Consider the following 26,293-nt stretch of genomic DNA (forward strand, 5'->3'; position numbering starts at 1 on the left):
CCCCCACTTCCACGACTATTTAGCATAAATAGACGCTTTCGCAAGAACCTATTTATAGCGGGGATTATTTGGAGTCTGTGTGTACATAAAGTGGTTGGATTCCCTAGTGTCGCGACGCGTCTCCCAATTACTCCTACTCTGAACGTAGGCGTGAACAAAAATGACGTAGCAAAGTTTCCCGCTACGTATGAAAACCCTCTTTAGATAAAAGCACATACAGCAGTGCCAATGGCACGAGGGGCATACGAGATTGTACTCCAGGACAGTGCCTACCTGATGGTAGACACGTTGCGTGCCATCCCCTGAATACTTTCCCTTAGACTGGCTAACAACAACGAAAGAGTAACATGGAAACAAAAGGGTTGCCATAGTGGCTGAGCCAGTCGAAGGGTCGAGATAGTATCCTATCGGTACTGTGGGGTATCATTACGCATCATGTAACAATATACTGTAGTACAGTAGTGTACTATAGAGTATACTACACTGATGGAAGTGAATACTATAGTACATAAGAGCATTACAGAATAGAGTACCGTGCGCGGGTACGAAACAGCACGGGGCAGTGCTACAGTGAAACAGTATACATGTATCAGGGTCCCTCCGAGCGTCCCTTTCTCCGTACCGTGGCGTACCGACACCCCCGTTCCCCACCCGGGGCGATGTTGCCGGGTGTTACGTAATAGCCGCGCGCGGTTGCCAGCTCGAGCCGGAGACCGGGCGACGTTGCCAAGTCGTACGTTATACACTGAGAAACATGCCCGAGGAGGTAAAACCAGCCGGCGTGCGTTGAACGTCCCTGCCGCTCTGTTGCTGGTGGTCTTACGATGGTTTCCTTTGTCCCTACTTTTTGGTTCATCCTTCGGCTGCCTTTGGGGCTTGCGGTGTTGCTGCTGTTGCATCGTCTTCGGTATCGCCGAGGCCGTTATTACTCGTTATTTCTTCTTGGCTGCTTTTCGTTATACTTACATACATAGCTGGGCATTCCCATACGCGGTATGTATAGGTACTCTGTATTTGTATTTAACGAGCACAGCCTATTAGGTTATACATGCTTTGGTACTTCTAAGAAACGATGTGACGGACTACGTACACCAGGGTTAGTGTTATCTAAGGGGAAGAAGGTAACGCGGCGAATTCGAGAGGTTTCTTAGGTACGTGACAGGCAATGTAGACCCTGGATACGACAAAGGGGGGATCGGCTCGGTGTAACGCGACACAATTAGGTCGAGGTAGGGCCCCGTATACCCGGATTCAAGTGCCGAGTAAAGACCCCAAGGGTGCGAGGGTCCTTGGGAAGGTAGAAAAATGTGCGTTCGGTGGTTAGCGACGTTGCCGTGTCTCTGCTGGTTAAAGCCTAGGGATATATCGTATTGGGGACGCCTGGCGAAAAATCCATAGATAGCATAGGGGGTCCATGGGATCTTCCTTTTTTTCGTGCCACTGAATAAGGGCGGCCCTTTTCCTGACAAACAGAGAGGGCTCTTCCCCTGATCCCACTCGTAGCTAGGGTAACATGGACCACGCAACGGCACAATTGTCCCTCTGTGCTAAGACAAAAGTGCTCCCCGCCAACGGGAGCTTCTCGGGGTTCGAAGATGAACCGCCATTTCGTTCTTTATTCCCGATCTCAACGAAGTGCACGGTACCAGGTGTTATTTCCAGACCGAGCAATAGCGCATGGAATATGTATTCTCGTACGCAAATATAAATACATCCTCAGCGACGTGTCATATCCTTCGGACGAAGAAAATAAAATTCTTGCCTAGAACCAACGTAAGGTAATGAACGAGGTACACGAGAATGTGGCATGGCTTGGGCATCGACAAAGTAACTTAAGGAAGGCCGATGTGTTTACCTCTAAAGAGGAATCCAAAGAAATAAAGGGTTCTTAAAAAAAAAAGAACTAAATAAAAAAAAGTGGTATCTCCCATAGAAATCACGGGAGGGAAAAATACTGTCAGGAGGAGGCGAGGGCGAGGGTCTGAGGAAAATAACGTATAAGGAAGACCCTTACCTATCCTAGAGCATAAACCATAGATTATGTATAGATATATATAAGCCACTGCCACTGGTCGTGACTATATAAAGGGTGATTATAGACCAACACGTAAATGCAACTCTTACTAGTCACGCGATCGCCAGTCTGCGCTCGACCGCAGCCATTTTAAATATTCAGTGCCGTTGTTATCAAACTATCCATCGGCGCGACCTTCCGCGTTCTGATAAAGGAGAAGGTGCCGTGGCCTAGGTTCTCTCTCGATATATATATATGTAAATATGTATTGCATATCTACACGAACGTCCTATCTCCCCGAGGACACTCGTAAATATACCCAACACATGGATACATACGGAATAACCTAACCTATAAGCATATCGCCTATACGCAGTCAGTAACGGAACATCGTCCAACCTGAAGGAGCAGTGTAAGCCGAGAACGTTGCGCCAGGTCCGTCCGCGTTAACTGTGTGCCTTCTAGAGAACAATAAAGAATACGTCAGCGTTAGAATACCAATCAGAGCGTATAGCCAAGAGGTTTCTTTCGTCACGTGTCCAGACACCTTCATCTTCTCTGTGGACACGCCGACACGTCGTCTCTATGGACAGAACGACCTGGACGAGGCAAGAAGAAACGATCCCGGCAGCAGCGGAGCTTATGCAGCGAAGGAAGGAGTCGATGTTTTCAGTACGGCTCGTATAAAGCCACTCAGCCTTCTCTATGCCCGGCGTAGGACTGCCGCTTCTAGAGTATCCTCTCCCTCTCTCACTCTGTCTCCGTCACTCTAGAGTGCTACTCCGCCATAACCCCACCAGAGCAGCACCGTCTTCGTCGGATCGGCCTCAGTCGGTGAAAGTCAGCCGAGCATGTATACACCCGAGAGGGCCTTCTCCTCCTCTCCTTCCTCCCAATATAGCGGACGCCGACGTCGTATTTTCCGCGTCTCGGCGTACTAACGTACCTACTACGTACATATATCTTGAGCATCACCACCGACGGGGTTCATCCCGAACCATCCAGCGTCTTCGACATGCTGAAACCCACTCTCACCAATTATACCGTACGTCACTCCGAAAATACGTTTAGCCTCGGCCTCGCTATTACAACGCTGCTCGTACTACCACCCGTTTCTAGTGCAACGGGAACTTTGAGAATTGCCTAAGAATACATTCTACGTCTGACAGTAGTGCGAACGTGAATTAATGTTTTCGCTTTATAAACATTTAAATACTAAAATAAGAAAAATGATCGCCTTAACTATACACGGATTGTCAAGCGAGCAATGACTCTACCATAGATCGCAGTAGTCGATTGTAATGGCGTAGGCGTGTTCGCGATGCGTGGTAAATGTCAGACGGACGGCGACTTGGTGGCGCAAAGTACGCGGTGGCAGGGATTTCGGGACGAGAATTGCATTGCAGGCCAGCTGCCAGCAGGGCAGCCAACGTTAACGCGGTCGAGGGATTAAGAAATTTCGCACTTCGGCTTTAGGCTTCGCTGTCTGCCGTGCGTGAACCTCCTTTCGAATATCCAGTTTACCAAACCGACAACCACCTCCTCCTCCTTCGTCCTCGTTAACCTCCTCTGGTAGCACTGTTTCACGTACGCGCATAGATAGTGCTTCCAGAAGGTTCTCTCCATCTAGACGTCGTATATACGCTCCGTCGAATTCCAGTTGTTTACGATCTACCCGTATAATACAATCGGGTTGAGCAGCACAACAGAAACAGGAGGTTATAATACGCACAATGGCGAGGATGTAGAAGGAACAGAGAACCCAGAGGGTGGAACCGTATGTAATTCGTTCTGCAACGTTGTTTCAGTGGGGAAAAGCCCAGGGAGCAGTGTATATATATATATATATATATATACAGAAGGGCAAACAGGGAAGGTATGAAAATGCGTGTGACTGGAGTTTCGAGAGCGGAGGCTTTAGTTTGGCGATGGCTGGGGAGAGAGGGGGGGGGGGATGAAGAGAGAGGGAGAGCTGAAGGAGAGAAGACCAGGAACGAAGGGAATAGAGAAGGTGACGCTCAAGAGGATGAGTATGAGAATGAGGAGGAGGTAGAGTTGGTAGGCAAGAGACGACAAAGAGGGAACTACGGTTCACTGGGAAAGGGAGGCTTTCGGAGGAGGGAGTGAAAAGGTGGGACGCGGGGGCGAGAGATGGTGCCGGAGAAGCGGGAGATGGCCGACCGCGCGCGATCAATATACCAAAATACGGCAGGCAACCCACCGTGCACGGGAACCCGACACACACGGCCAAGTTGCACGCATATATCAATCCTATACGGGGTGTAACGGAACACCTGAATATCCTTTGGAATTCCGGATGCTTCTTGAGAAGAGACGTATATCGCGTTCTTATGCAAAAATTATCCGATACCCGTTGTGTTTCCACCGAATAGAACGTTTCGGTATTATTATGCATATTTACAGGCCTGCGCGAGTCATTCAAATGTGTCTGGAAGTTTATTCTAAAAATATCTACCTATCTTTACCAGACACCAAACAACAAAATTTAACCAGCCAAGGATATCCGGACGTTGATCCGGTACACCCTGTATCCAGAGACGCGTGCAGACACGGTACGTACGATATGGTAGGTACGTCCGAAGGAAGATCAAATTCCAAAAAGAAGAGATTATAGTACGTCGTAAACGTGACGATGATATATATATATATATATATATATATATATATATATATATATAACAGTTAGTTATAAATGGTGACGGAATCGAGGATTTCGGCGTTACTATAACGATATCGGGTTGGCCGGCAGGAATCTCCCAAAAAGGCGAAGCACAGTTAACCGCAGTTAACCACAGTTAACTGATGCTACCGACAGGACCTATGTATATATATACAAGAGATATATGTAGATATATACAGACAGGTAAGATTCGGATCAGCTCCTGCGACCTCACTCATGTCGCTCTCGCTCGTCTCTCTCTCTCTCTCTCTCTTGAACGTGATGCTTTTAGGGCCTTTCTTTTCGTCCCTCATAAAAATACTATCGCCTATCCACACACGCGCATCCGTGCATACATATTTTGTAGGTAATTTCGAAGTACATACATCAGGCGTGTCTCACGAGCATAGAGAGAAATTCTCTACGAGGGTTGCGCGGCGTATGGTAAGAGCATGGGAACCCTTGGGAGTGGTATATTCCAAGTCCCCGGGTGACGTTCCTTTGTTTTCAAACGGGACAGCCAAAAACTAGGATCGATAAATAGACAAAAAGATACGAGAGAGAAGGAGCGAGAATGGAAATAAGCTGAGTGAAAAGGATGAAGGGAGCAGAAGTCCCAAGAGCAGCAGCAAACTCGTACAAGGGGTACTACTATAGTGGGCCACTCTATTTTTATAGCCCGTTCGAATGTGCCGCGCTGCAACACGATACACACTTTCGAGACGAGGACCGGCGGACCTGAATCTTCATTCTGCCGACGGGCTTTGTTCGCGCCTCTATGCCGAGAGCGTATCTACAAGATATCAGAAATGCATGACATACGCGAGTACTAAAGGACAGCACAGTAGAGAAGTGAGAAAACGGATGTGAAGAAAAGAAAAATAGGAACATGGCATTTGGATAATGGCGTCAGAGTATCGTGTCCGAGGGATTAAAAGGAAAATGAATTGCAAAGAGTAGAAAAACATTATCTGCGTAACCTATGTTTAAAAATCATGGTTGCTATTAGCGGAGGGCGTCCGATATTCGCGTATATTTCTAGCGGCGGGGTCACGGCTTCCAGCCGAGAGATAAACACGGGCAAGGAGGGCAGGCTGAACGACCGCCATCTTGAGACAAACCTTAAAGAGACGTACAGAGCGAGAGAGAGAGAGAGAGAGAGAGAGAGAGAGAGAGAGAGAGAGAGAGACTAGCAGTACAAAAGTTAGTTCGAAGCGGGGTGTAACACGAAAGAGAGACAAGAGTGTCTATACGATTGAGAATTCTAGGTAGAACGTGGAGGCAAAAAGGAGAGAGCGAGAGAAAGAGAGAGAAAGAGAAGCTACACGATTCGAAGGGAACGTCGTCGTAACGTAAGGTCTCGCGCGTATCGACGCCCGTTTAATATCGCCAGCTGGCACGTGAAACGGGAATGTGCTGCTGGCAATGTGAACGGTGCGTCTGTGTTCAAGTGGGAAAATTTATTGCGGAGACGACCGCCACTACAGTCGGTTATGAAAACATCGACCTCTCCCCCACCCTCCAACGATTCTAACATGGGCTACAATACACAACGGCGCAGCGAATGTTGCAGCGTCGCGAAGCCACTGTCGCCGTCGCCCACAGTCACGACGATGCCCTTCGGGCCTTCTCGCTCTCTCTCTCTCGCTCTCCCACCACCATCATTAACCTCTCGCTCGCTCTCGCACAGCCCAGGAAACGTTACCGCTTCCTTCGTCCTTCCTGGGGATTTTCTTCCCCCCACACCCGACCTTCGTCCTTTCCTCGATTCTTATTTTCCTTCGTATTTTCATCTACCGCGCGTTGTCTCTTTTCGGTGGAAACGAAAATCGCCAGACTTAATATAGTTTCGCCGCCTCTCGCTGTTTAATCAAGACCTCGAGAAGATAACCTTCCGGGCTTAGGATCGGTCATTGGGAAGATCCAAGCTGTCCGACTTGGAAATAATGGCTTCAGCCGAACGGGAGACTATAACCCTTCTCTCTCTCTTCTTCCTTTCTACACTGTCTGCTTGTTTCTCTTCGATTCCTCACTCTCCTTCGCTATCTCCCGTTTGAATTTAATTAAACTGGACTAAATCCCGCATTGCCACCTACGCTGTCCACGCCTTGCTGCTTTCGAATACCCTGGTGTGTCGCAGTACGAAATCGTCGAATGAAGCAACCAGATGGTTATTTTCACAATGAGACACGCGATATCCACGAAATATCGCCTAGGGTAACTCGACGAGTGTGACGTTACATTGCGACTCTAATGGCACCCGTATTAGATTGTCACAGGAGAGATTTTACGGAATTTCCTAGCGCGTTGTAACGAGATCCGCAGGTTGAGCGACCCTGGACTCGCGTCACCGTTAGTCTCCTGTCTCTACCTTGCTCTCTTTCCCTCTTCCTTCCTCCCGCAACAACTTAAGCTCTCTCCTCTTTCTCTCCCAAGAACGTTTCTCCAACACCCTCTGCCCCCGACAGTGCTTCCAATCTTCTTCCGGATAGCTTTGGGATACAGAATGGCTCGCACGTCCTCCGATGTTAATGGATACGTGGGCCGTTGCGGAAATGGCGAGGACTTGAAGCCAGCAGAATGGATCTTCAGGAAAAAGATGTTCAATCGTGAATAGGAAAGAGTCGAGTGAACGTGACTGCAAGATAAAGAAGGAAAGACACACCGAGATGTCTGCGCTGAAAAGAAAGAGAGAAAGAGCTATCTCCTACGTTGGTATTTCAAAGTCAGGAAAGAGAATGGCGCCGCGGAATGAGCATCACTGGCGAACAATAACTTCGTGCCGCCGCGAGCTCTCAAAATGGCTGTCCTCAGCTATTATTACTTCGGGAAAAAACAAATGACGGCGCACTCACGCTACGAGCGCCATCCAAGGCTCGCGATCTTCTCACTCTTTTTTCTTCTTCTACTCTCTTTGCTTCGTCGTCGTGGAGGGATTCCCTTTTTCCCCCAAGTATCCATAGAATCTAACCTACAGTCCCTAACCTCGAGGAGAACGACTGATCGTGAGTACGACTTAAATTTGACGCGGAGTCTGGAGTTCTCTCTTTATCGTAATCGGGACGATAAGGATGACTTTTCGTGTTATTTGCCACCGAAAAACAATATTGCAACCAACCGCGACTTTTATTTATCTTCGGTAAATATCATAAATACCACTACATATTTGCGAGTCAAGTCTGTACATGCAAAACAGATCAGACAGTGCATTCAGCGTATCGTGCTTTGAGTACAGCGCAAAAGTTCTGCCAAGTAAAATCCTCTAGAAATTTATCGGTATTTCTATGACAAGTGTTGTGCCACAGTCGTGAAGAAGGTAGCGACGTTTATAACGATACTCTAGAATAGCACAGTGAAGCCGCTGTAGGTCGTTATACGTGATTCGAACATAAACGACAGACTTTACATTGCTTTGCTAAGCCTAACCTAACCACTTGGAACACTTGAGACGTTATTAATAAATTTATTATCAGTTAGTAGCATAAGCAATTCATATGAAATATCTAAGAGTAAAGCGTGTTACTCATCCTGGTATCCAGAGTGTAAGAACAAGAAAATGAGTTAAGGTAGAGCAAATGCAACCGTCATAAAGAGCTAGAGTATAGTAGTAGGACGAAGAGCCACAACAGGATATTAGAAGAGAGGAAGCTCGAAAACGTTGGCGTATTGTAGAACGTCATTGCAAAGAGAGGAAGGAGTGGGTTCGTATGTACAGCAAGTCGGGTAGCCAGGCAGGCAGGAGGGGAACTAGACAGACAGTCGTTTATAGTTATCCAGTTATCTTTTAAGAAAAGCAATAAGACAGAAAGAATAAATAATGAAATAACCAAGAAGTAATAAACTTAGGACACTCGTGCCTGTAATACCAACTCACCTTTTGAAATGCTCTCTTATGCGATCCTCACGGATGTTTTCCGGCAGATTTCCAACCCACAGGTGACGTGTCTCTCTAACCATTTTGCTCCGAACTCTTCATTTGGGATCGGATGTTGTGGTATCGTTTGGCGGCACTGTACAACGACACACAACTCGCCCAATCGCACACCACCACCACCGATATATTATAGGTACGAAAGAGCCACGGCCAGGCTCTCCAGGTATAAAAGGCCAGCCAAGACGTGGAAAAATCGCACGCTCCTGGATATACGAGAGATACTCTATCTCTCCCTTGCTTTATATCTTACACACATACTCTCTCTCTCTCTCTCGCTCACCAGTTGACAAAACCAAGAGAGAGTCGAACAAGAAGACACGCACGCACTTTTATGACAGAGGGACAGGAGAAGAGCGACGTAGGGAACAGAACAGAGATAGTGTGTGTGCTCGTGTGCGTTCCCCTGCGTGTACGTGTAAGGTGTTACAAGACTGTATGAAGAGTCAGGATGAGGAAGAAAAAAAAGAGCCACCGCGGGGTTATCCAGTGACACGTATAAGGTTAAGAGAGAGAGAGGAGACGATGATTTTAGGCCCACTCGCGTATATAATATAGCCGTACCACTCACTGACCCGTTGACAAGTAATAATAATAAGAATAATAACCAACAATATATAATAAATCACGCACTAGTCACTAGCCGGAAGATGGTGACCCCGAGCACAGGGGTTGCAGGAGGGTCGCGTAACGATTACGGGTAGGAAGTGACGAGGGCGAAGAAGAAGTGCTTCCCGATAAAACTGCGGCACGTCCGAGTAGCCGTAGTAGTATACACCACTGGCAGAGTGTAGCTCGCCCGTAGCCGAAGAACACCACATCGTACACACGTATCCGAAGAATGGGCGAATTCACACGTTACACCAGAAGCTGAAGCAGCGCCGGCAACGGGAGCAGCACCGGACACCAAAAGACAGGATAGGAACGATCCATCCCGTTAACGCGTTCAAACATATCACTCACGATTTTTCAATTTATTATTATATAATACGTATTATTAACGAAGCACTGTTAAACCCCCTCAACTCTCCCTGTTACTCGTCTAGGATTCACTGTGAAACCCGCTAGGGCTTGTTATGGATCGACACAACAGGCTTTATTTAAGAACTTTTTATATTATAACGATGCGACGCGGCCGCCGCCGCCGTCGTCGTTTTTACCCGTTTTTATATATGTATATATATAATTTCACTGAGCTTCAACGCTTTTTTTAACTAGGGGAGACACACCGCGGTTCACATCACACTCGATAATCACTGTGCTAAAGGTGCTACCCGTGTCGTTTGAGTACTCAACTACTAACTAGCCGAATGTTAGGTTAAAACGTATATCTCTCTTTAGCTCGACACATATAGATAACTGTGTGTGTGTGTGTGTGTGTGCTTGTGATGTGTGTATATATATATTCACTATATATATATATATATATATATAGTGTATATATATATACACTATATATATATATATATATATATGTATGCACGCGTGTATAGATTTGTTGGGTGTAATCGCTTATTGCGCGCGTATACGCCGTACGTACCCGCTCGTTCACTTGGGCATGTACACGGACGGAGCTAAACTTTGCTCCTTCTCACTGCACTACACTACACGGAGTGACGTCACCGTGGCGGGAGCGTAGTGTGGCTCGCTGGCTAGGTCGAGACGTGGTGGGGATACGCTGTAGGGGAACAGAACGAGTCTACACCGAAGCGGCTCGCGATCACGATCGGCTGTTCGGTTTTATTCGTGGTGGGGATGCAACGTGGACTTGTGGAATCGAAGCAAGGACAGGTGGGGATCTCGGCAGGCCCCGGTGTATGCTGGTGGGGATAACGGGTCGAACAAGCTAACCCGAGAGATGCGGCATGCCGCGCCCCACCAGGCCACTACCTAACCTACTCTTACTTCTATCCCCACCAGGAATAACCACCACCATGTTATCCTTATACTCCTCGTCGTGCCACTACACACCAGGCTGCCTCTTGCCTTGCTTTTCTTTGGACTCGATGCTTAGAATCGTGGCTCATTTGCTTCTCTGGATATCATCCTGGGGACTCTTCGACTTTTGTCGATTTTCTTCATTCAGCTGATTATCTATACTGACTGTGCGTCATTGAGAATTGCCTTAGGGATATGGAATATTATTGCTCTCTTGTTTCATGGGAATTAATCTGGTTACATATGTGGAATCTCGTGCTGGGGGGCATCATCTTTTACGTTTTATGGATGTGATGGATATCTGTTATTTATGAGGGAAGAACATTAACGATTGTGTTGTACTACGTGTCGCACTGTGATGGGAATATTCGAGGAGAGTAGCACTTACAGGATTTTAATATTTCAGTGTCCCCTCTCACTCTTTCTCCCTCTCTTCCTTTCCTCTCTGCTACTACCCTTGAAATATTCGGCTCATCGCAGAAGGGCGTTTCACCTTCCTCGTGCGTACGTGGTACCTTTTCGAGAAAGTAGTACGCATCCTCGTTTCATAATTCGTACTGCAAACACGTAACGGTACGCTTATAGACGACGTACACTCGTGAATGCCGTAGTGCGCACGGCACGATTGGCAAAACCAACACCCCGACTCCGCTATAATGCAACGTTGAGCTCCTGTTTCCTTCAGCTACGGACCATCCTCCACCACGTATTCCCAGGACATTTTCGCATCCTTGATTCCTCCTGGTGTCGTCCAACGTAACGACGGCATCCTCGAGCCTCGAGGAAACTCGGCATATCCAGTTTTCCACATGATGACGCTCATAGAGCCGGATGTTACTGAATTGTGGCAAGAAGACCAAACGACAATATGGCGGCGGCTTGTGGCGTCATGACCCGTTGCATATGTAGGTGGCGCCATCTGTTGATGGGTGATACGGTCTACTCGGTTAGTAATTAACCGACGTACAATCACAGACTATCTATAGGAGTAGATTGATATGGAAATGGGGGCACGAGATGTAGAATTGCGTCTTATGTGCATATATGGAAATATATTACTGCTAAATTCTTCATTTAGACTACTGTACGACAGCTGTCAAATTCTTGACTGTTGCGTATTATATTAGACAGCAAGATATACATATACTATATATATATGTCTATGCATGAATTATTGATCGCTTCTTATCAACCTCTCAGTGCCATCTGTTACCAATACTACCTAATTGCACATTGAGATATCAAAATTCAAAATTTATTAGAAGCACTCATTCTTTTTGTAATCACTATGCTTCCGGTATATGATTGGTAATGTTCTCGATGCTTTCTGTTGTTTCTTATGAAGGAAAATGCCCTTAATGGTTTTTTGTATCTTGTAGGTACTTTCTAGGATTCGCCTGTCACCCTTCCGGTATCGATCCATTTGTTTATTCCGCTGGTTACGATTATTACCAAGTTACCACAGCGAGTATTATTCCCAAATCTGGTCTTTCATATCATAATAAAGAGAACAGAATGGCAGAGTGGAAGAAATGGTCTCAGGACGATTTCGACGAAATGGAGGAACCATCCGTGATCTCAATGGATCCCAATGAGCGCAAACTCGCCCGGAGGCTTCGGATTCAAAGACGCCTCGAGGCCTTAAAGAAGTAAGTTTGTATTTAATCACTGAAGAAATATTAAAGATTTATATGATAAATTAAATACCTACAGACAGGAGGGTCCCGAGGAGGAGGAAGTAGTTGAGAAGACGTCAACGGAGAGACAAATTCTAGCCAGCGCTGAATTATTAGAAAAATTAATACTAGAAGGAAACGAAGTTGTAAGGATGATAATCTAAATTCGAATTTATGCTAATTGGAAGTAAATTCTAGAGACCTTTATTTATAGATATCAAATGTCCGAGTTGCCAACGATGCCCGTGAGGTGCAACGACGAAAGGAAGAAAAAGAAATTCGTAGTAAATTATTATCACGTCTCGAAGAGGAGTCGGAAGAGAGTTTGCAAAAGTACAAACAGATTAGTAGCAAGTGGCCAGGAATTTTGGGATCCAATGATCCTCTAGACATTCACAGCGAGATGGAAGCTCAGAATGCTGATTGTCTTAAAGTATTCGAATCGAAAAATTGTGTGATAGCTGAATTAAAACAGGAACTAGAAAACGCTGACGTTAAATTTTTCGAAGATCAAGAGAAGCAGAATGACGATATTAATTTATTAATTGAAAGAATTGACAATCAAGTCTGTATGAATGGCTTAATGAGGTCTTATACTTAATTAATAGGTGACTCTAAGTTCTGATTTGTTATAGGTCAATACTATGGCTAAGGTTTATCACAGAGAACTCATTCTAATTCAAAATGCAATAGATACAGAGCGTAAGGTTCTTCTGAAAGTAGTTTCCAAAAAATGGGACGGACTATTCAGACAGAGAAACGAAGAAGAGATAAATGGAATTGAAGAGAGGAAAGAAATAATGCAGGAATATGAAAAGGAGATGAAGAGAGTCGTGATCGAACACCAAGAGGAAACCAGAGCTCAAAAGATCTGGTTAGAGACGCAGTACGAAAAATTGCAACAGGACGTTGAGCACATAAAATTTCTCTGTATGATGAATATAGAAAAGTTAGATTACAGCTATGCTGTATTGAAACGTAGAGAAGACGAGAATACCATAATAAAGGGCCAGCAGAAGCGCAGAATCAATAAGTAAGTCTCTATTGATAAATTGATAATTTAATTTTTAATAACTTTTTATCACAAAATTCTTTTTAATTCACTACCCAGACTCCAGGACGTCATCAATGGGCTAAAGAAGAATTATGCAGAGCTCGAGGAGAATACCAAAATGGATATACAAAAATTAACAGAGCAGGTGATGAAGGCTCACAAAAATATTTTGGAATTGGAAAGGAAGTCTGATCATTTTACTCGGATAAACGAGAAGCAGTATTTGCAAATTTGGGACATGAATGCCAAAAAGGCTGAAGGACTCGTAGAGAAAGTTCGTTAAGCGAATGTTTTAGAAGACAAAATTCCAACTCTGTATTCTTATGGCTTTTTTTCTTCTTTTCTTTCGTCACTATACAGATTCTCACCGTGGATAGAATTATTCATGAACAAGCATTGGGTCTAGAATGGGAACCTCCGGACGAGCCATTACTAACGAAAGAGGATCTACAATCCTATCGCAGTGCGACTTCTGCGATCGAACAAAGTAAACAAACAAAATGTTAAAGCGAGACATGCGAATTGACATAGCGGTACGCAATAAGTATCCTGTAAACGTATGTGTCCCCCTTTTAGAAAAGGCAGAGACTAAGGAAACCATGAAAGTCTGTGAGCCGTTCAAAGTGGCAACGACCCTTCAGGACTTAAAGATGGAGAGACAATTGCTGAATCGCATCGTCACACAGATATCAGATAAATCTGGTTTTCTAATAGAAGAAAAGTTACGTGGATTGTTAGGAGCATATACGTGTAACGATAAAACCATTATCACCCTTGGAAATGTCTTTCGAGTAAGTCTATATTCCTCTTGAAGACTACTTTCCTTAAATACATGAATTATTCCAATAAAATTCTTTACAGGCATTGGATATGAAGTCTGAAGAAGAAGTGGATTTGCTATTGAATTTCTTTCTGCCCTATGCCTACTGTCCTACATGCCATAATAAGGAGGAAGTCACATTTAACGATGATGAACCATCTGATAAGGCATTTGAGCTGACCATGTGCCTGAACGAGTAGGTTCAGGTATTTTTAAATAATTAAAAAATATTGTATACCGTATAATAATTTAGAGATGTCTTTACTCCAGGGATACTTGCCCTGATACGTTTGAGGACAACAGAGAATTAAGTGAGGATAGCGAAGATAACCCAGAATCACGAGGGAGTAATGAATCTTCCACTATTTCTGGCGAAGCAACGTCACAGGAATTTCACAGCAGCTCGTCGGCTGTACCAAGAATGGAAGAATTTGAATTCATAAAAGATGCTGGAACTAATGAATTAAGGCAAAGAGAGGTCTCTTGTAAGAAGGGTCACCTCCTGGACATTCATCCAGCATATGTAATGAAGGCACTCAAAGAATTCGTAGCCAAATATCACGTCATCAGACGTGGTGAAGCAACACCGTCGTTCCAGACAAGATTAACCCAGGAGAAACTGACAGTATCCCGCAATCTCACTGTAGAAGATGTCACTGAATTTTGGCGACGCTATAGAGATATTTTCTCCACAAAGAAGGAAAAGCTTTGGGACGGTCTTCTGATAGGACTTCACAAGTACCACGAGATCCTGAAGGAGAGGCACAGACTCAACCTGGAGACGAAGCGTCTGCGAAGACAGAACGCCGAACTTCGTCGGCTCCTGGAAATATACATGCTAAAGGTAATATATGTACATACAGGAGTAAACTGTATAAGATGTTCTAATAAAATATTTCCTGAATAAATTTCAGCCTGGGCACGGTCTAGCACCAATAGAAACAAGATCAACAATAAGTTTGGATTAAAAAGAACAAAGATAAAACTTTACCTGAAGAATATTTTCTGTACGGAGTGATACCATAATTATATTTCCTACATCCTGTGGCTTTACGTGAGAGCAGTGTTATCTTCTTATCAGACATTTTATTACATATACACAGTGCATATTTTTTCAATGAAAAATTACATGTATTGCACAGTACGTAAGAATTGTATCCATCTCTCAGCAATTTATATTCTGCATTTTCAATGTCTGTGATAAATGGCCCAGGAAGGATGAATCATAAGAATAAAGAAAAAGAGCAAAAAACATCACCCTATCTCTACATATAATTCACATAACCACCAGTAACGAAATTACTAGCTAGTGACTGTATGTGAGACATTTTGCTGCTATCCATTTTAGTCCTCTTCCAGTAAGGAAAGAATCTTTTCTTCCTTTGATTCTTAGCGGCAGCCGTACCATTAGCTTTGTCGATGTGCTTTCTCGAAGCTACGTGCTAGAAAGTGGTAATCATGCGCGTTATTCTCTTGTATCACGTGGAGGATACAAGATTTCAATATAAAGATGAGTAAGATGCTATACTGACAAAAAATCACGATTAAACACTGAGAAGATAATTCTTGTTGTATGTACCACGTCGTATTGCGCCTGGGAGTTGAAAAACTTGTTACAAATATCGCAAGAGTACGCGAATCCCGTCGTGGATGTGGCCAAGTCTAAATTCCCTGTAGATGACGGTGTTCTTGCCGTCGTAGTCGTTGTCGTGGTGCCAAGTTGAACAACATCCTTGCCGATCCAGCCACCTAAGCATCAATGTGCGATCAACACTATCTATCTATCACGACCGCAAGTTGCGGTACTTTGTGATAATAAATCAGCTTGAGCACTACATTCATGCCACGAGAACGACAAGATTGAGATACTTTAAAGGAAGTGATGACAGTTGTAAAGACAGGGTAGGTGAAGGACTATTGACTGGAAATGGATGGCAGATGCGCTAGAGAAAAAAAATCAAGCACGGAAATTTTGTTGGATAAGAAACTATACGTAACAGTCATATTTCGTGGTTATTTTTCAGTTTGTCTTGTTTTGATCTTTAATTTTATTTTTTTATTTGTAACAAAATATTTACTAAGCATACTGTCAAAGAGCACGACCTGCCGTTGTATTACACTTCGGGCAGTTTCTCTTGTGATTATGCGTATTATATTATTCATTTTAATAATTAATTTCAACAAGTTAACGTGCGATATATAATTCGTTAGTACTTACATATTAAAATACCAACGAACAAAAATTGTACAATTATCAGTCTTAGAAAAATAAATAGTAATAAATAGTAACAAATAATTATAGAATATCATTTTGTAGTTTGACTACAAGTGGCATGCAATGTAAATGGTGCTAAGCGATAATATTGGCACTACTCGCATGAATATTAAAGCTGTTGCCGCATTTCTTTACAGGACGTAAAGATGAAAGACGAAAGTCAGCAGAAAAACGAAGCATGCAAAAGTAAATAGGATCAAGCAGTAAACAACTACAACTGCATGTTTTTGCGTTAACTTTTCCAAAGGCATGGTTCGTCTACACCTAAAAGCATACGGTACTGAACTTTTTACTGCATGCTGCTTATTACCTTTCATGGCTTTTTTCTTGTGACGATTTCCTAAAAAGAATAATAATTCTCTGCTGCTTGTAATTTGCATAAAATGCTTATATATATACAAATATAAATATTACCATTTAAATGTGTTTGTAATTGCTGTATCGAGTTCAAGCAAACATTACAAACATTACACTTAAGCCCATTCGTCTCCTCATCTTTTGTAAAGGCAACTTTTGTTTCCTCGAGTGTTGCCATAATAGTTTTTGATCTAATCTAGGGAATGTACAAATGATTAATATAAAAAAATCAATATTCTTGGAAAGGAAATTATAAACAGAAACATACCTGTTTTGCATGACGAGCACCTTGTAAATGTGCATCCAAGACAGTTTGACTTGTGAATGAAATATCACAATCCTCACAGCGTACATGTGGCTTCTTTGTGGGTAAATTTCCCATTATATTATCAACGACTGCTTTTGTTACCGGGTCATTTATGGTTGGACTTATAACGCTTCCCGCTGGATCAGCCATTTCTATGTGAAGAGGAGAAATAAGTAGTTACAATTAGTAACTAAAATCAAGCGACTTTTTTTGTATTGAATTTACTTACCCTTGTCAGATCTCTTACGAATTGTTGATTACACAGAAATAAATGTACAATAAATTATTGAGCACTCCTTTTCGTGCTAGTCCGTTTGAACTCGTATCTGAAAGCCGTATTACGCTGAAGAGATACACAGGAAAACCGGGCCGTATTTAGTGCCCATTAATAAGATGACATATAACGTACCTTATGACATTGTTATTGGGATAATATTCCTACTGGACAAGTTAATACAATATTTTTTTCTATACTTACAAAATTGCCGCAAAACCAAAACAACTCTCAATATGAACAGAGCCTAGTACTAAACAGTAAAGCCTCTAATTCCCGTTTAAGGAAGGTCGTTTAAGATGCAAGTAATAAGGAAATAAAGACGTATAACAATATTAACCGTATTAATTATTTATTATAAAATAATTTTACCTGGCTAATTATTCTTAAGTATACAATAATTTCTTTGTGCTGTCAGGAGACGTTGATTCTTTCAAACACCGACTAAGTTACCGTATGACATTAAACTCTACCACATACACAAATCATAAGAATCGACAATCATCGGGTATTGTCGGAAAAGATCGGATGCTTTATATCCGTCTCTCTCAAGCTGACGATTCGTGGGAGTGCTCGTGGAGTTGGGCATGGATGGAATGATGAGGAAGATAGGGAATTCCCCTAGAAATCTTGACTTAAAAGTATGCATTAAAATAGTGTTTGATTTAGTGAAAAATGATACATTTTTTGAACGGCATTAAGGATCTCTTAAGGAAGAAGCTGAAAGAAACGTGAGTAGTAGTATAATTGTGAAAAAAGAGGAGAGCGTCCATCAGAAGCATTAAGGTTCGTTCGGAGAAGCGTCCGTCGCTACGTGAGGCATTGGCAGCCATCGTTTGGAGTCGATGGTAACTTCGTAGCTTAAGCTCGTGGGCCAATTAGAAGTCTCGGTGCATACCGTCAATCAGTAGTTTTATATATGTATAGTGGCTGTCGAGAGAAATATAGTAGCAGCCATCTTATATTTTGTGTTGGAGAAAAACACTATTTAAACAAATGTTCCGCGATACACCGTGAGAGCGATCGGCGTGAGGCGTGCGCTAGATGAGGCGTAGCTTTTTTAACACTAGCCTGGACCACTACGATAGCAAAGGTTAGTCCGACGGCGTTTCCTTTGGCCCAGCATCTTACGGCCCCCACCGTGAGCCGCGCACGGCGATCCGGTTTTAGCGTCGAGATATTCCGCCGCTTCTCTTGTCGCTCTTGTAAAAATAGAGTGGCCCGTCGCGCGACACAGGCCATGGCCCGTTCCGCGACTCCCATCCGGGAAAATGCGCGCCGCGGCTGGCTGCTCGCGGAAAAGTTATGCAATCAGCTGATCGGGCAGCTCACTTCTGTCACTTGTCAAAAATAAATGTCAAACGCGATAAAACGTCTAACCTGATGTATAGACACTCGATTGCTTTCCCGTGGTTGTGTTTGGTGCAACCTGCCGTGTCTCGTCTTCACGTAGGCCGCAATATCACGGGATACCGTGCGTAATTCAGTCCGCTCGTATAATGCAGGTGGATTGGTACGCAGGATATGAGCAGCTTGTCAAGCGCAACCTGACTCTGCTCCCTCATCAGCAAGCCGCGCAGCAACAGGAACAGCAGCAGCTGGCCCAGCCGCAGCAGGCCGACATCATGACGTCCATGTTCGAGCAACAGATCAAGAGCGAGCCAATGGGTTTTTACTCAGTAGCCTCAAGTCGCTCCGATGGTTCCAACTCCATGGTGAACCTCTCTGATGACCGAGAGGACCTTTCGCAGCAGGAGGGTCATCTACAGCCACAGCAGCAGCAGGGAATGCAGCCTCATCAGCAGCAAGCGCAGCAGCAAAACCAGCAGCAGACTCAAAGTCAGCAGCAAGGTCAGAATGTACAGCAGACTACGCCAACACGTCAGTCTACAGGGCAGCAGACAGTAAAAGAGGGCTCACGCTCTAAGCCGCAGGCTTGTAAAGTCTGTGGGAAGGTACTGTCCTCCGCATCATCATATTATGTTCACATGAAGCTGCACTCTGGCAACAAGCCATACCATTGTACGGTCTGTGAGGCAAGCTTCTGTCGCAAGCCATATTTGGAAGTTCACATGCGAACACATACTGGTGAACGACCGTTCCAGTGCGAGTTGTGCTTGAAAAGATTCACACAGAAGAGTAGTTTGAACACCCACAAGCGTGTGCACACAGGTGAGCGGCCGTACGCTTGTGACATATGTCAAAAGCGTTTTGCTGTCAAGAGCTACGTAACTGCACATCGTTGGAGCCATGTCGCAGAGAAACCTCTAGTCTGCGACAGATGTTCCCTGACCTTCACCTCCAAGAGCCAGTTTGCGATTCACATTCGCACACACACCGCAAGCACCACCTATGAGTGCAACATCTGTGGCCGTACCTTCGTGCGGGACAGCTATCTCATACGACACCAGAACCGGGTCCATCGTGACATGAATCAGGCAAGTTCCAATCACAATCCAGCAACTCCCCAGAGTACTGGTGGCGGCACACCAGGTACCGGCTTCGAGAGTCCTGTGTGCGACCTGCGCTATAGTGAGGGTCCCTCGTCTCTCGATGGCCTTGGTGGCGGCAAGGGCGGCATCGCCGCTGAAATCGCCAGCCTCGCCAAGCAGAACAGTCTACAACTTCCTCTTCCTCTGCTACATCCGCAGACTACCAACTAGTGTTTAGACGGGAGCGTCTCTCAGTCCCTACACCAGTTACACCAGTCTTCGCAGCAAGTAGTATGTCCCCCCTCGGCTTCGACAACGTCGCCGTACACACTTAACTCACCCGTGTCGCACGAGCAGCACGCCACTACCGCCGTCACCACCTCCACTACGCAAAGTGTCTACCAAACGACAGGGTCTGCTACCCTCGACAGCCCCGAGTCCCATCTCTATCCGCATATGCCATCAGCGGAGTCATCGGGTTCTCATCACCTTCATCATCACCACCACCATCATCAATTGCATCGCAGCATAGCGCCGCCAGGACTTCACCCTGCGCTTTACTTCTACGCTCAGTACACCAATGGAAACTCTTCGCTATCCTATTCTGAGTATATGCAGCGCAACAATTAACGCTAGGGTATAAAGGACAGACAAACTTTACCTACTAGATTCAAAACACACAAAGACACACACCCATGCCTCACAATAACGCGATAATACGTGTCGTTGGTGTATTTTCTTTTTCATTCTTCACCAAATTCGGTATACTCTTCCATGCTAATCATTTCTTTACCATTATCCATATGGTTATCTTATCTCAGTCACTCTTCCTAATCGCATAAATATACGGTGGCATTCAAACTATTGTTCCGACTGAAGTTGGCTTTGCTACGAAAATTGAATAAACAGACTAATTTCAGTTGATGCAGTAGTCTGAATAACTCTATACACGTGCATGCATATATCCATAATTTTTATTTAATCCTTCACAAACGATCGATCACTCGATCAATTGATTCTTCCAGTTCTTTTCTTCTGTTTCCTTTCGTTCCTTTTTTCTTCTCTTTTCCCTCACACACTCTCAAGTCATGATACGGCCACGTGATCAATCGTATCTTCTCAACGGATTCTTCTCCCATTCATTACAAAACAGCAGCACCAGTTTTCTTTTGATACATTCTCCTTTACATTCAAATCGTGTTCAGCAATCAATGCACGAGGCCATGCGAGCATCACGCCCTATTTATATTATATTTTTAAAGGAGTTTAGTCACTTGGATCTGTGATATAGATAGTAATTATTCTCTACAACGTTTAAAAGAAAAGGAAAACAAAAAAGATTATTGATTTATGATTTTTCAATATCAAACGACAACAAAAATATGGAGTAAAAGAACAAAAAGCAATTTCACTTGAACGATGTACGTAGCTACAACATTATTGAATTTATTGACGAGTATCTTTGGTCTCTACCGAAGGTGTTTGGTAGACACCCTACTACTAACGCTACTCTATTGCTACTATTACTATTACTAATCTATTACTACTATTACCATACAACAACTATTATTACTATTACCATAGTGTACTGCAAGTACTACTAGTACTATACTATTAACTATTTAACTCTACTATTACCACCCACTACCCGTTACTATTATTCAATGCTACTAACCACGATAAAAGCCAACACCAACGTCACTATTCACTATCACAGTCGTTACTATAATCAGTATCGGCATACCCCTCCTCCTCGACACTCACTACTATATATTATATAGCTGACAAAAATTACTATTATTAGTAACAAAAAAAAAACTTAAGAAACACACTAATTTTCATCTATACATCTATACTATACAACTAGCTCCATGTTAAGTCGGTCCAAATTCCTGGACAATACCAGAAGTTACACACAAGTAACGTTACAGAGCTCCTGGTTTCAATTTTGCTTTTCTTACATGCTTTAAATAACTCTCTTTCTTTCTCTTATCCAGAAATACTACGTCTCTCGCACCTCCTTTCAAATATTTCTCTTATAAGTCTTCTCTCTCATCTCTTCTCTCTGTAATCCTCTTTTAGTCTCAATCACTGCAATTCGTTTCATCACTGCTGTGTGCACCACCGAGTATCGCATCGAGAATTAACGATAAATAGACACATATATATAATATATATGTATCTATCACGTGTGTATATATCATATATATGTATGCGCCTGTCACGAGATTTTATAGCTAGGTACATTCTATTATGCAGCTTGAAAAAAAATCTGTTCCATAGGTGTACTTACTTTTCACATATCGAAAACTGTACTCTGTATACAGACTTGTATATAATATCTATTATTAGAGTGTAATAGCAGGGCTGTTATTTTGAACACTACTAGAATTAGTTTTAGCGTTACTAACATAACATAACACATGTACGCGCGTATTATAGATGCATGCAGAGACGCGCACGTATATGCATACGTATATATATATATATATATATATATATATATATATATATGTATGTATATGTATATATATGGATACATATAACAGATGTACACCAAGAACATACTGACACTCGCTCGCGTAGGACACTGAATAAACAAACTAGGGAAGAAGGAAAAGATTATGAAAAAGGGAAACATATTGCTGATTGGAAGGATCCGCAAAACGGGATTAACCATGACACAAGAACGTGACTATAATATGTATACATATTATTAATGCGGTTAAGTAAAAGAAGAAATAAAAAAAATGCGAGATCTACCATGGTTAAATTTTTGGTAGTGAGTCAACTTATGAGGGACTCGTTAATTATTTGTTCATACGCGATTCGACTAAGCTATAAATATATATACATACATACATAACATAAATACAAAGTATAAATATAAATTTGTATTAGCGTGCCTCAAACCGTTAGGTCTGTGTTTTCGGTAATTTAGTTGCAAAAATAATGAAAACTGCGTGCGTATGCCTGGGGCTTTGAATTCCATGGGAGAATGGAGTCATCTGGGAAGACTGATTATCATAAAGGGTTCTAGGGGGTTGTAACTAAACTAAAAAAAAAAAATAGAAGCAAAAACGATTAATTAAAAAAAAACTAAGTAAACGACGAGAAATTAATAAAAAAACGCAAATGATCGCCAGCGTGAAGGGGTTGGGAGGAGGCGGGGGGTGAAAATTGCGTAAAAAAAAATTAAGACGGAGTCGCGTTCGACGAAAATTCGCAAAACGTTAACAGTATAACTAGTGGGATGGTGTAATGAAAATGATATAAAAAAGGGATAAGAAACCGAAAATAATAATAATGTCGAAAAAAAAAATGATCTTTATATTGGCTAGTCATTGTGCAAGCTCTACGAGGTAATGTACTACTATGCTGTGATTAAAGCCTCTGAGGACATGCTCACGCAGCTCCTAATTAGTAATATACAAATTGTAACCTACGACTTATAATTAGGTAGCTTGTAGGATTACCTTTAAAAAAAAAACGTAGTATGGAGGGGGAAATTCTGTTCTTTTTTTTAAAAAATCTCTCTCTCTTCCGTTTTGGAAATTTCCACTTGAACATTCTTCGGATCGCGAACTCGATTCGGCTCCTCTGCTTTATTTTTCCTTCTTCTTCTTAGTTATTTTTTCCTTCCTCCTTTATACGTCTCGGAGCTTTTATTTTTTCTCTTTGTTTTACCTCGCGCTCGCTTCTCGTCATGAGTTTTTAGATTAAGCGATTTTTTTTTCTCTTAATAAATGGTGCGAGGTTTCTCCTCCGCGTCACTTGCGGAGACACTTGTATTTGAGTTCTTTTTTTGTTCAATTTGTTTTTTTTTTTTTTTTTTTTTTTTTTGATTGCACAGGTATTTTTTCCGAATTGCATTGTACGCTGGGAATTTTGTGAGGGTATTCTGAAAATGGGTGACTATGACTTTTTTTATTTAAAAGTTTTACGTATGTGGGTGTCTGACTTTATTTTTGATACAATTTACTGTATTGTCTCATGGGTTCTTGGAGAATTATGAAAACTTAGCATTTCTCCATATTAAGGAAACACATCGTGGTACTTTTGGTGCGCTAATAAGAACGACGACGAGGCTCCTTCTTGACGACGTCCCGGGAAAAAAATGGATTTTACTCGGCTTTTTTTATATGAAAACATGTATTTTTCATATGTAGAACGATTATACTAGCAAGGTCCATTTCTTGTAAAGAGCACAATTGGACCAAAGTAGGTGGCGATAGCTGGCGCGTAAATCCTTGGGGCTGGATTTTTCCTGAATAAATGCGCGAATGATGAGAGTAGCATGGGGAATGAGGAATTAAAAGATTGTAATAAAAAAAAAAGAGAGGAGAAAAATACACAAGAGCATACTAATTGATAATTGAAAAATAAAAGTGGTACGATGGGCTTGCAAAGTCCGTCGATGGTGCGCCAGGCGAATAATAATTTCGAGATATGGTGTTTTGCGCTTTCAAGATTACGTGGAATCGCGCTCCATGGAGAAGTAACGTAGGAATTATTTATTTTCGTCGATTGTGAATATCGCCCTGATATATTTGGTGGGACTTTTGCCGATATCGTCTTATTTTATCGTGTCACTCTGTGTGTCGATTGTGCGACGGCCCTTATTAAAACGTGTCACGCCGGCGCTTTAGTGCTTTTATGAGCGTTACAAGAGTGGACGGTGATTAAAGGGGATTAATAAGTGACAGACAATTGAGTGACGTGAGAATGGATGGGGTGAGGAGTGATAGGGCAAAGGTCGTGAAGAGTTGGTAAAATTAAAAAAAAAGAGTCGAAGAAAAGAAAAACACTTTGGGAAATAAAAAACTTAAGGGCCAAGAGAATCTCTGGAGCCACTGGGAGCGAAGCTTGTACATAGCATAAGAATACGAAAATAAAGTGAATTATTGTAAAAGGTCTACCTAGGATATTGTAATACGCATTGCCATTCGAGTCAACAATAACTCAGTATGTAATAACTATAGTAGTCCAAGGCACTAAAAGCAGGAATATACCATCGAGAGAGAGAGAGAGAGAGAGAGAGAAATTGGTAGAAAAATATGCGAATTTTTTAAATTATCAAACTTCATCGAATCGCAGATAAACAATGAAAATATCGAGTACTTCGATCTTAGACGCGAAGGTAAAGATTCTTAAGATACAAAGAGAAAGAGAGACACGAATTCTTTAAATGTCCCTAAACGACATGAAATTGGTAGAAAAATATGCGAATTTGTATGTAATAACTATAGTAGTCCAAGGCACTAAAAGCAGGAATATACCATCGAGAGAGAGAGAGAGAGAGAGAGAGAAATTGGTAGAAAAATATGCGAATTTTTTAAATTATCAAACTTCATCGAATCGCAGATAAACAATGAAAATATCGAGTACTTCGATCTTAGACGCGAAGGTAAAGATTCTTAAGATACAAAGAGAAAGAGAGACACGAATTCTTTAAATGTCCCTAAACGACATTAGTACTTTGCTTTAGTCTTTGTCTTAGCGCTTTTTAATTTACTTGCCTTTTCGGAAGATGATACTTGATCTTTCAGCACAAAAACACTCACACACTTGCCTTTTCTCCTTTATATAACATCCTATATATAACATCTTTGTTTCTCTTCCCAAGAAGAAGGAAACTGTGCTTCTTCGTAAAGCGCCTTTAGATGGAGATCCTCTCCATAATGTCTCTCAAAAAAAAGGGGGTCATTCTGGTAATACATTAAGAAGGGGAAGTGGGGGTGGGGTGGAGGAGGTTAATACTTATTGTAATGGCATCAACACTAATTTCTTTTTAAAGCTCATTCACAATAATTAGTCAAACGAGTGAAACGCACTCGCGTACTTTGCGGCCATAGCGAAGGATATAATCGAAAGAGCGAATGAATGAATGATCTTTTATTTACGATAAATGAGAGAGAGAGAGAGAGAAAGAGAGAATAAAATAAGATAAATTGTCTCATCGCATCTAGCAATATTCGTATATGCGTGCCTCCTTGTCCTTAGCGAGAACAACGTCACGATTACGAGTAGCCTAAAAATTTAATTGAAACGCTAGATAGGAAGGATACGACATAGCAGTTTTAAAAAATGTGAAAAAATAAGAGAATGATGTAACCAAGAGCGCGCGCGTGTGTGTGTAAGAGAGAGAGAGAAAGAGAGAATACAGCTAAATGAGTCCACGCGCGTGAAAAGCGCCTGATTGTAATTAAGTTCGGAATAAATTTTAAGACGGGCAGACGAAGTGTACGTACGTGGGTGATGCCATCCGGATTTAAATAGGATGCAAGAATGTCATTTGTTTTTTTTTTTTCATTCTAATCTTTTTCTTTTCTGTAAAAAAATAAACACGAAATTCGTGTCCATCTTAGCGGATATATATGTGTGTGTATATATATATATGTTCAAAAAATATATATATCACACGTGTGTACACATATTATGAGCTAAATTAGAAAAATAAGGCTGGTCAGAGAAGGCGAAGAGTGATTTTTTTAGATATATTTTTTTTTCATAAGCCCCCCCCCCCCCCCTCCCG

The 26,293-nt window shown here is 42.5% G+C and overlaps 4 protein-coding genes across 17 annotated transcripts in view; 2 read left to right on the forward strand and 2 right to left on the reverse strand.

The window, feature by feature from the left end:
- Positions 1-10,053, reverse strand: part of LOC107269684 (protein split ends) — a 49,059-nt gene extending 39,006 nt beyond the window's left edge. For all 4 annotated transcript variants that reach the window (XM_025087022.1, XM_025087023.1, XM_015743817.2 and 1 more), the window contains exon 1: positions 8,569-10,053. In XM_025087022.1, the coding sequence (XP_024942790.1) occupies positions 8,569-8,651 (83 nt within the window). In that variant the 5' untranslated portion in view covers positions 8,652-10,053. The remainder of the gene's footprint in view (positions 1-8,568) is intronic.
- On the forward strand, positions 5,443-15,327 carry LOC107269685 (dynein regulatory complex protein 1). 4 transcript variants are annotated; one of them, XM_025087024.1, is made up of 11 exons: positions 5,443-7,833; positions 11,943-12,212; positions 12,277-12,385; positions 12,454-12,804; positions 12,875-13,272; positions 13,351-13,567; positions 13,654-13,780; positions 13,870-14,084; positions 14,155-14,309; positions 14,384-14,957; positions 15,028-15,327. In XM_025087024.1, exons 1-11 carry the CDS (start codon positions 7,766-7,768, stop codon positions 15,079-15,081), a joined length of 2,538 nt encoding a protein of 845 aa, XP_024942792.1. In that variant the 5' UTR covers positions 5,443-7,765; the 3' UTR covers positions 15,082-15,327. The 4 variants fall into 4 exon arrangements, with proteins under 4 accessions (XP_024942792.1, XP_024942793.1, XP_015599309.1 ...); XM_025087025.1 differs by having other exon boundaries at positions 5,446-7,699; XM_015743823.2 differs by lacking the exon at positions 5,443-7,833 and adding an exon at positions 7,845-8,010.
- On the reverse strand, positions 15,180-17,837 carry LOC107269687 (zinc finger protein 346). 5 transcript variants are annotated; one of them, XM_025087029.1, is made up of 8 exons: positions 17,699-17,779; positions 17,462-17,595; positions 17,282-17,378; positions 17,014-17,204; positions 16,803-16,941; positions 16,699-16,728; positions 15,693-15,862; positions 15,180-15,555 (listed from the first exon to the last, which is right to left on the reverse strand). In XM_025087029.1, the coding sequence occupies exons 4-8, from the start codon at positions 17,200-17,202 to the stop codon at positions 15,379-15,381; spliced, it is 705 nt and encodes a 234-aa protein (XP_024942797.1). In that variant the 5' UTR covers positions 17,203-17,204; positions 17,282-17,378; positions 17,462-17,595; positions 17,699-17,779; the 3' UTR covers positions 15,180-15,378. The 5 variants fall into 5 exon arrangements, with proteins under 5 accessions (XP_024942797.1, XP_024942798.1, XP_015599314.1 ...); XM_025087030.1 differs by lacking the exon at positions 17,462-17,595 and having other exon boundaries at positions 16,803-16,936; positions 17,699-17,837; XM_015743828.2 differs by lacking the exon at positions 17,462-17,595 and having other exon boundaries at positions 17,699-17,837.
- Positions 17,838-17,923: 86 nt separating this feature from the next.
- Positions 17,924-22,895, forward strand: LOC107269686 (zinc finger protein 32-like). 4 transcript variants are annotated; one of them, XM_015743827.2, is made up of 2 exons: positions 17,924-18,057; positions 18,832-22,895. In XM_015743827.2, the coding sequence occupies exon 2, from the start codon at positions 18,952-18,954 to the stop codon at positions 19,987-19,989; it is 1,038 nt and encodes a 345-aa protein (XP_015599313.1). In that variant the 5' UTR covers positions 17,924-18,057; positions 18,832-18,951; the 3' UTR covers positions 19,990-22,895. The 4 variants fall into 4 exon arrangements, with proteins under 4 accessions (XP_015599313.1, XP_024942796.1, XP_015599312.1 ...); XM_025087028.1 differs by having other exon boundaries at positions 17,956-18,057; positions 18,848-22,895; XM_015743826.2 differs by lacking the exon at positions 17,924-18,057 and adding an exon at positions 18,064-18,419.
- Positions 22,896-26,293: the final 3,398 nt, after the last annotated feature.

The sequence above is a fragment of the Cephus cinctus genome, unplaced genomic scaffold, assembly GCF_000341935.2.
Source record: "Cephus cinctus unplaced genomic scaffold, Ccin1 Ccin1_scaffold0689, whole genome shotgun sequence".
NCBI lineage: Eukaryota > Metazoa > Arthropoda > Insecta > Hymenoptera > Cephidae > Cephus > Cephus cinctus.

Coding starts and splice junctions, on each gene's coding strand:
- LOC107269685 (XM_025087024.1), top strand. CDS start 7,766: ATGACTTTTCGTGTTATTTGCCACCGAAAAACAATATTGCAACCAACC. Junction 13,568..13,653: donor CTGAAGGACTCGTAGAGAAA/GTTCGTTAAGCG, acceptor GTCACTATACAG/ATTCTCACCGTGGATAGAAT. Junction 14,310..14,383: donor CTGACCATGTGCCTGAACGA/GTAGGTTCAGGT, acceptor TCTTTACTCCAG/GGATACTTGCCCTGATACGT.
- LOC107269686 (XM_025087027.1), top strand. CDS start 18,371: ATGAGGCGTAGCTTTTTTAACACTAGCCTGGACCACTACGATAGCAAA. Junction 18,420..18,847: donor GGACCACTACGATAGCAAAG/GTTAGTCCGACG, acceptor ATTGGTACGCAG/GATATGAGCAGCTTGTCAAG.
- LOC107269687 (XM_015743828.2), bottom strand. CDS start 17,202: ATGGCTGATCCAGCGGGAAGCGTTATAAGTCCAACCATAAATGACCCG. Junction 16,942..17,013: donor GTGCTCGTCATGCAAAACAG/GTATGTTTCTGT, acceptor TACATTCCCTAG/ATTAGATCAAAAACTATTAT. Junction 16,729..16,802: donor ATTACAAACACATTTAAATG/GTAATATTTATA, acceptor TATTCTTTTTAG/GAAATCGTCACAAGAAAAAA.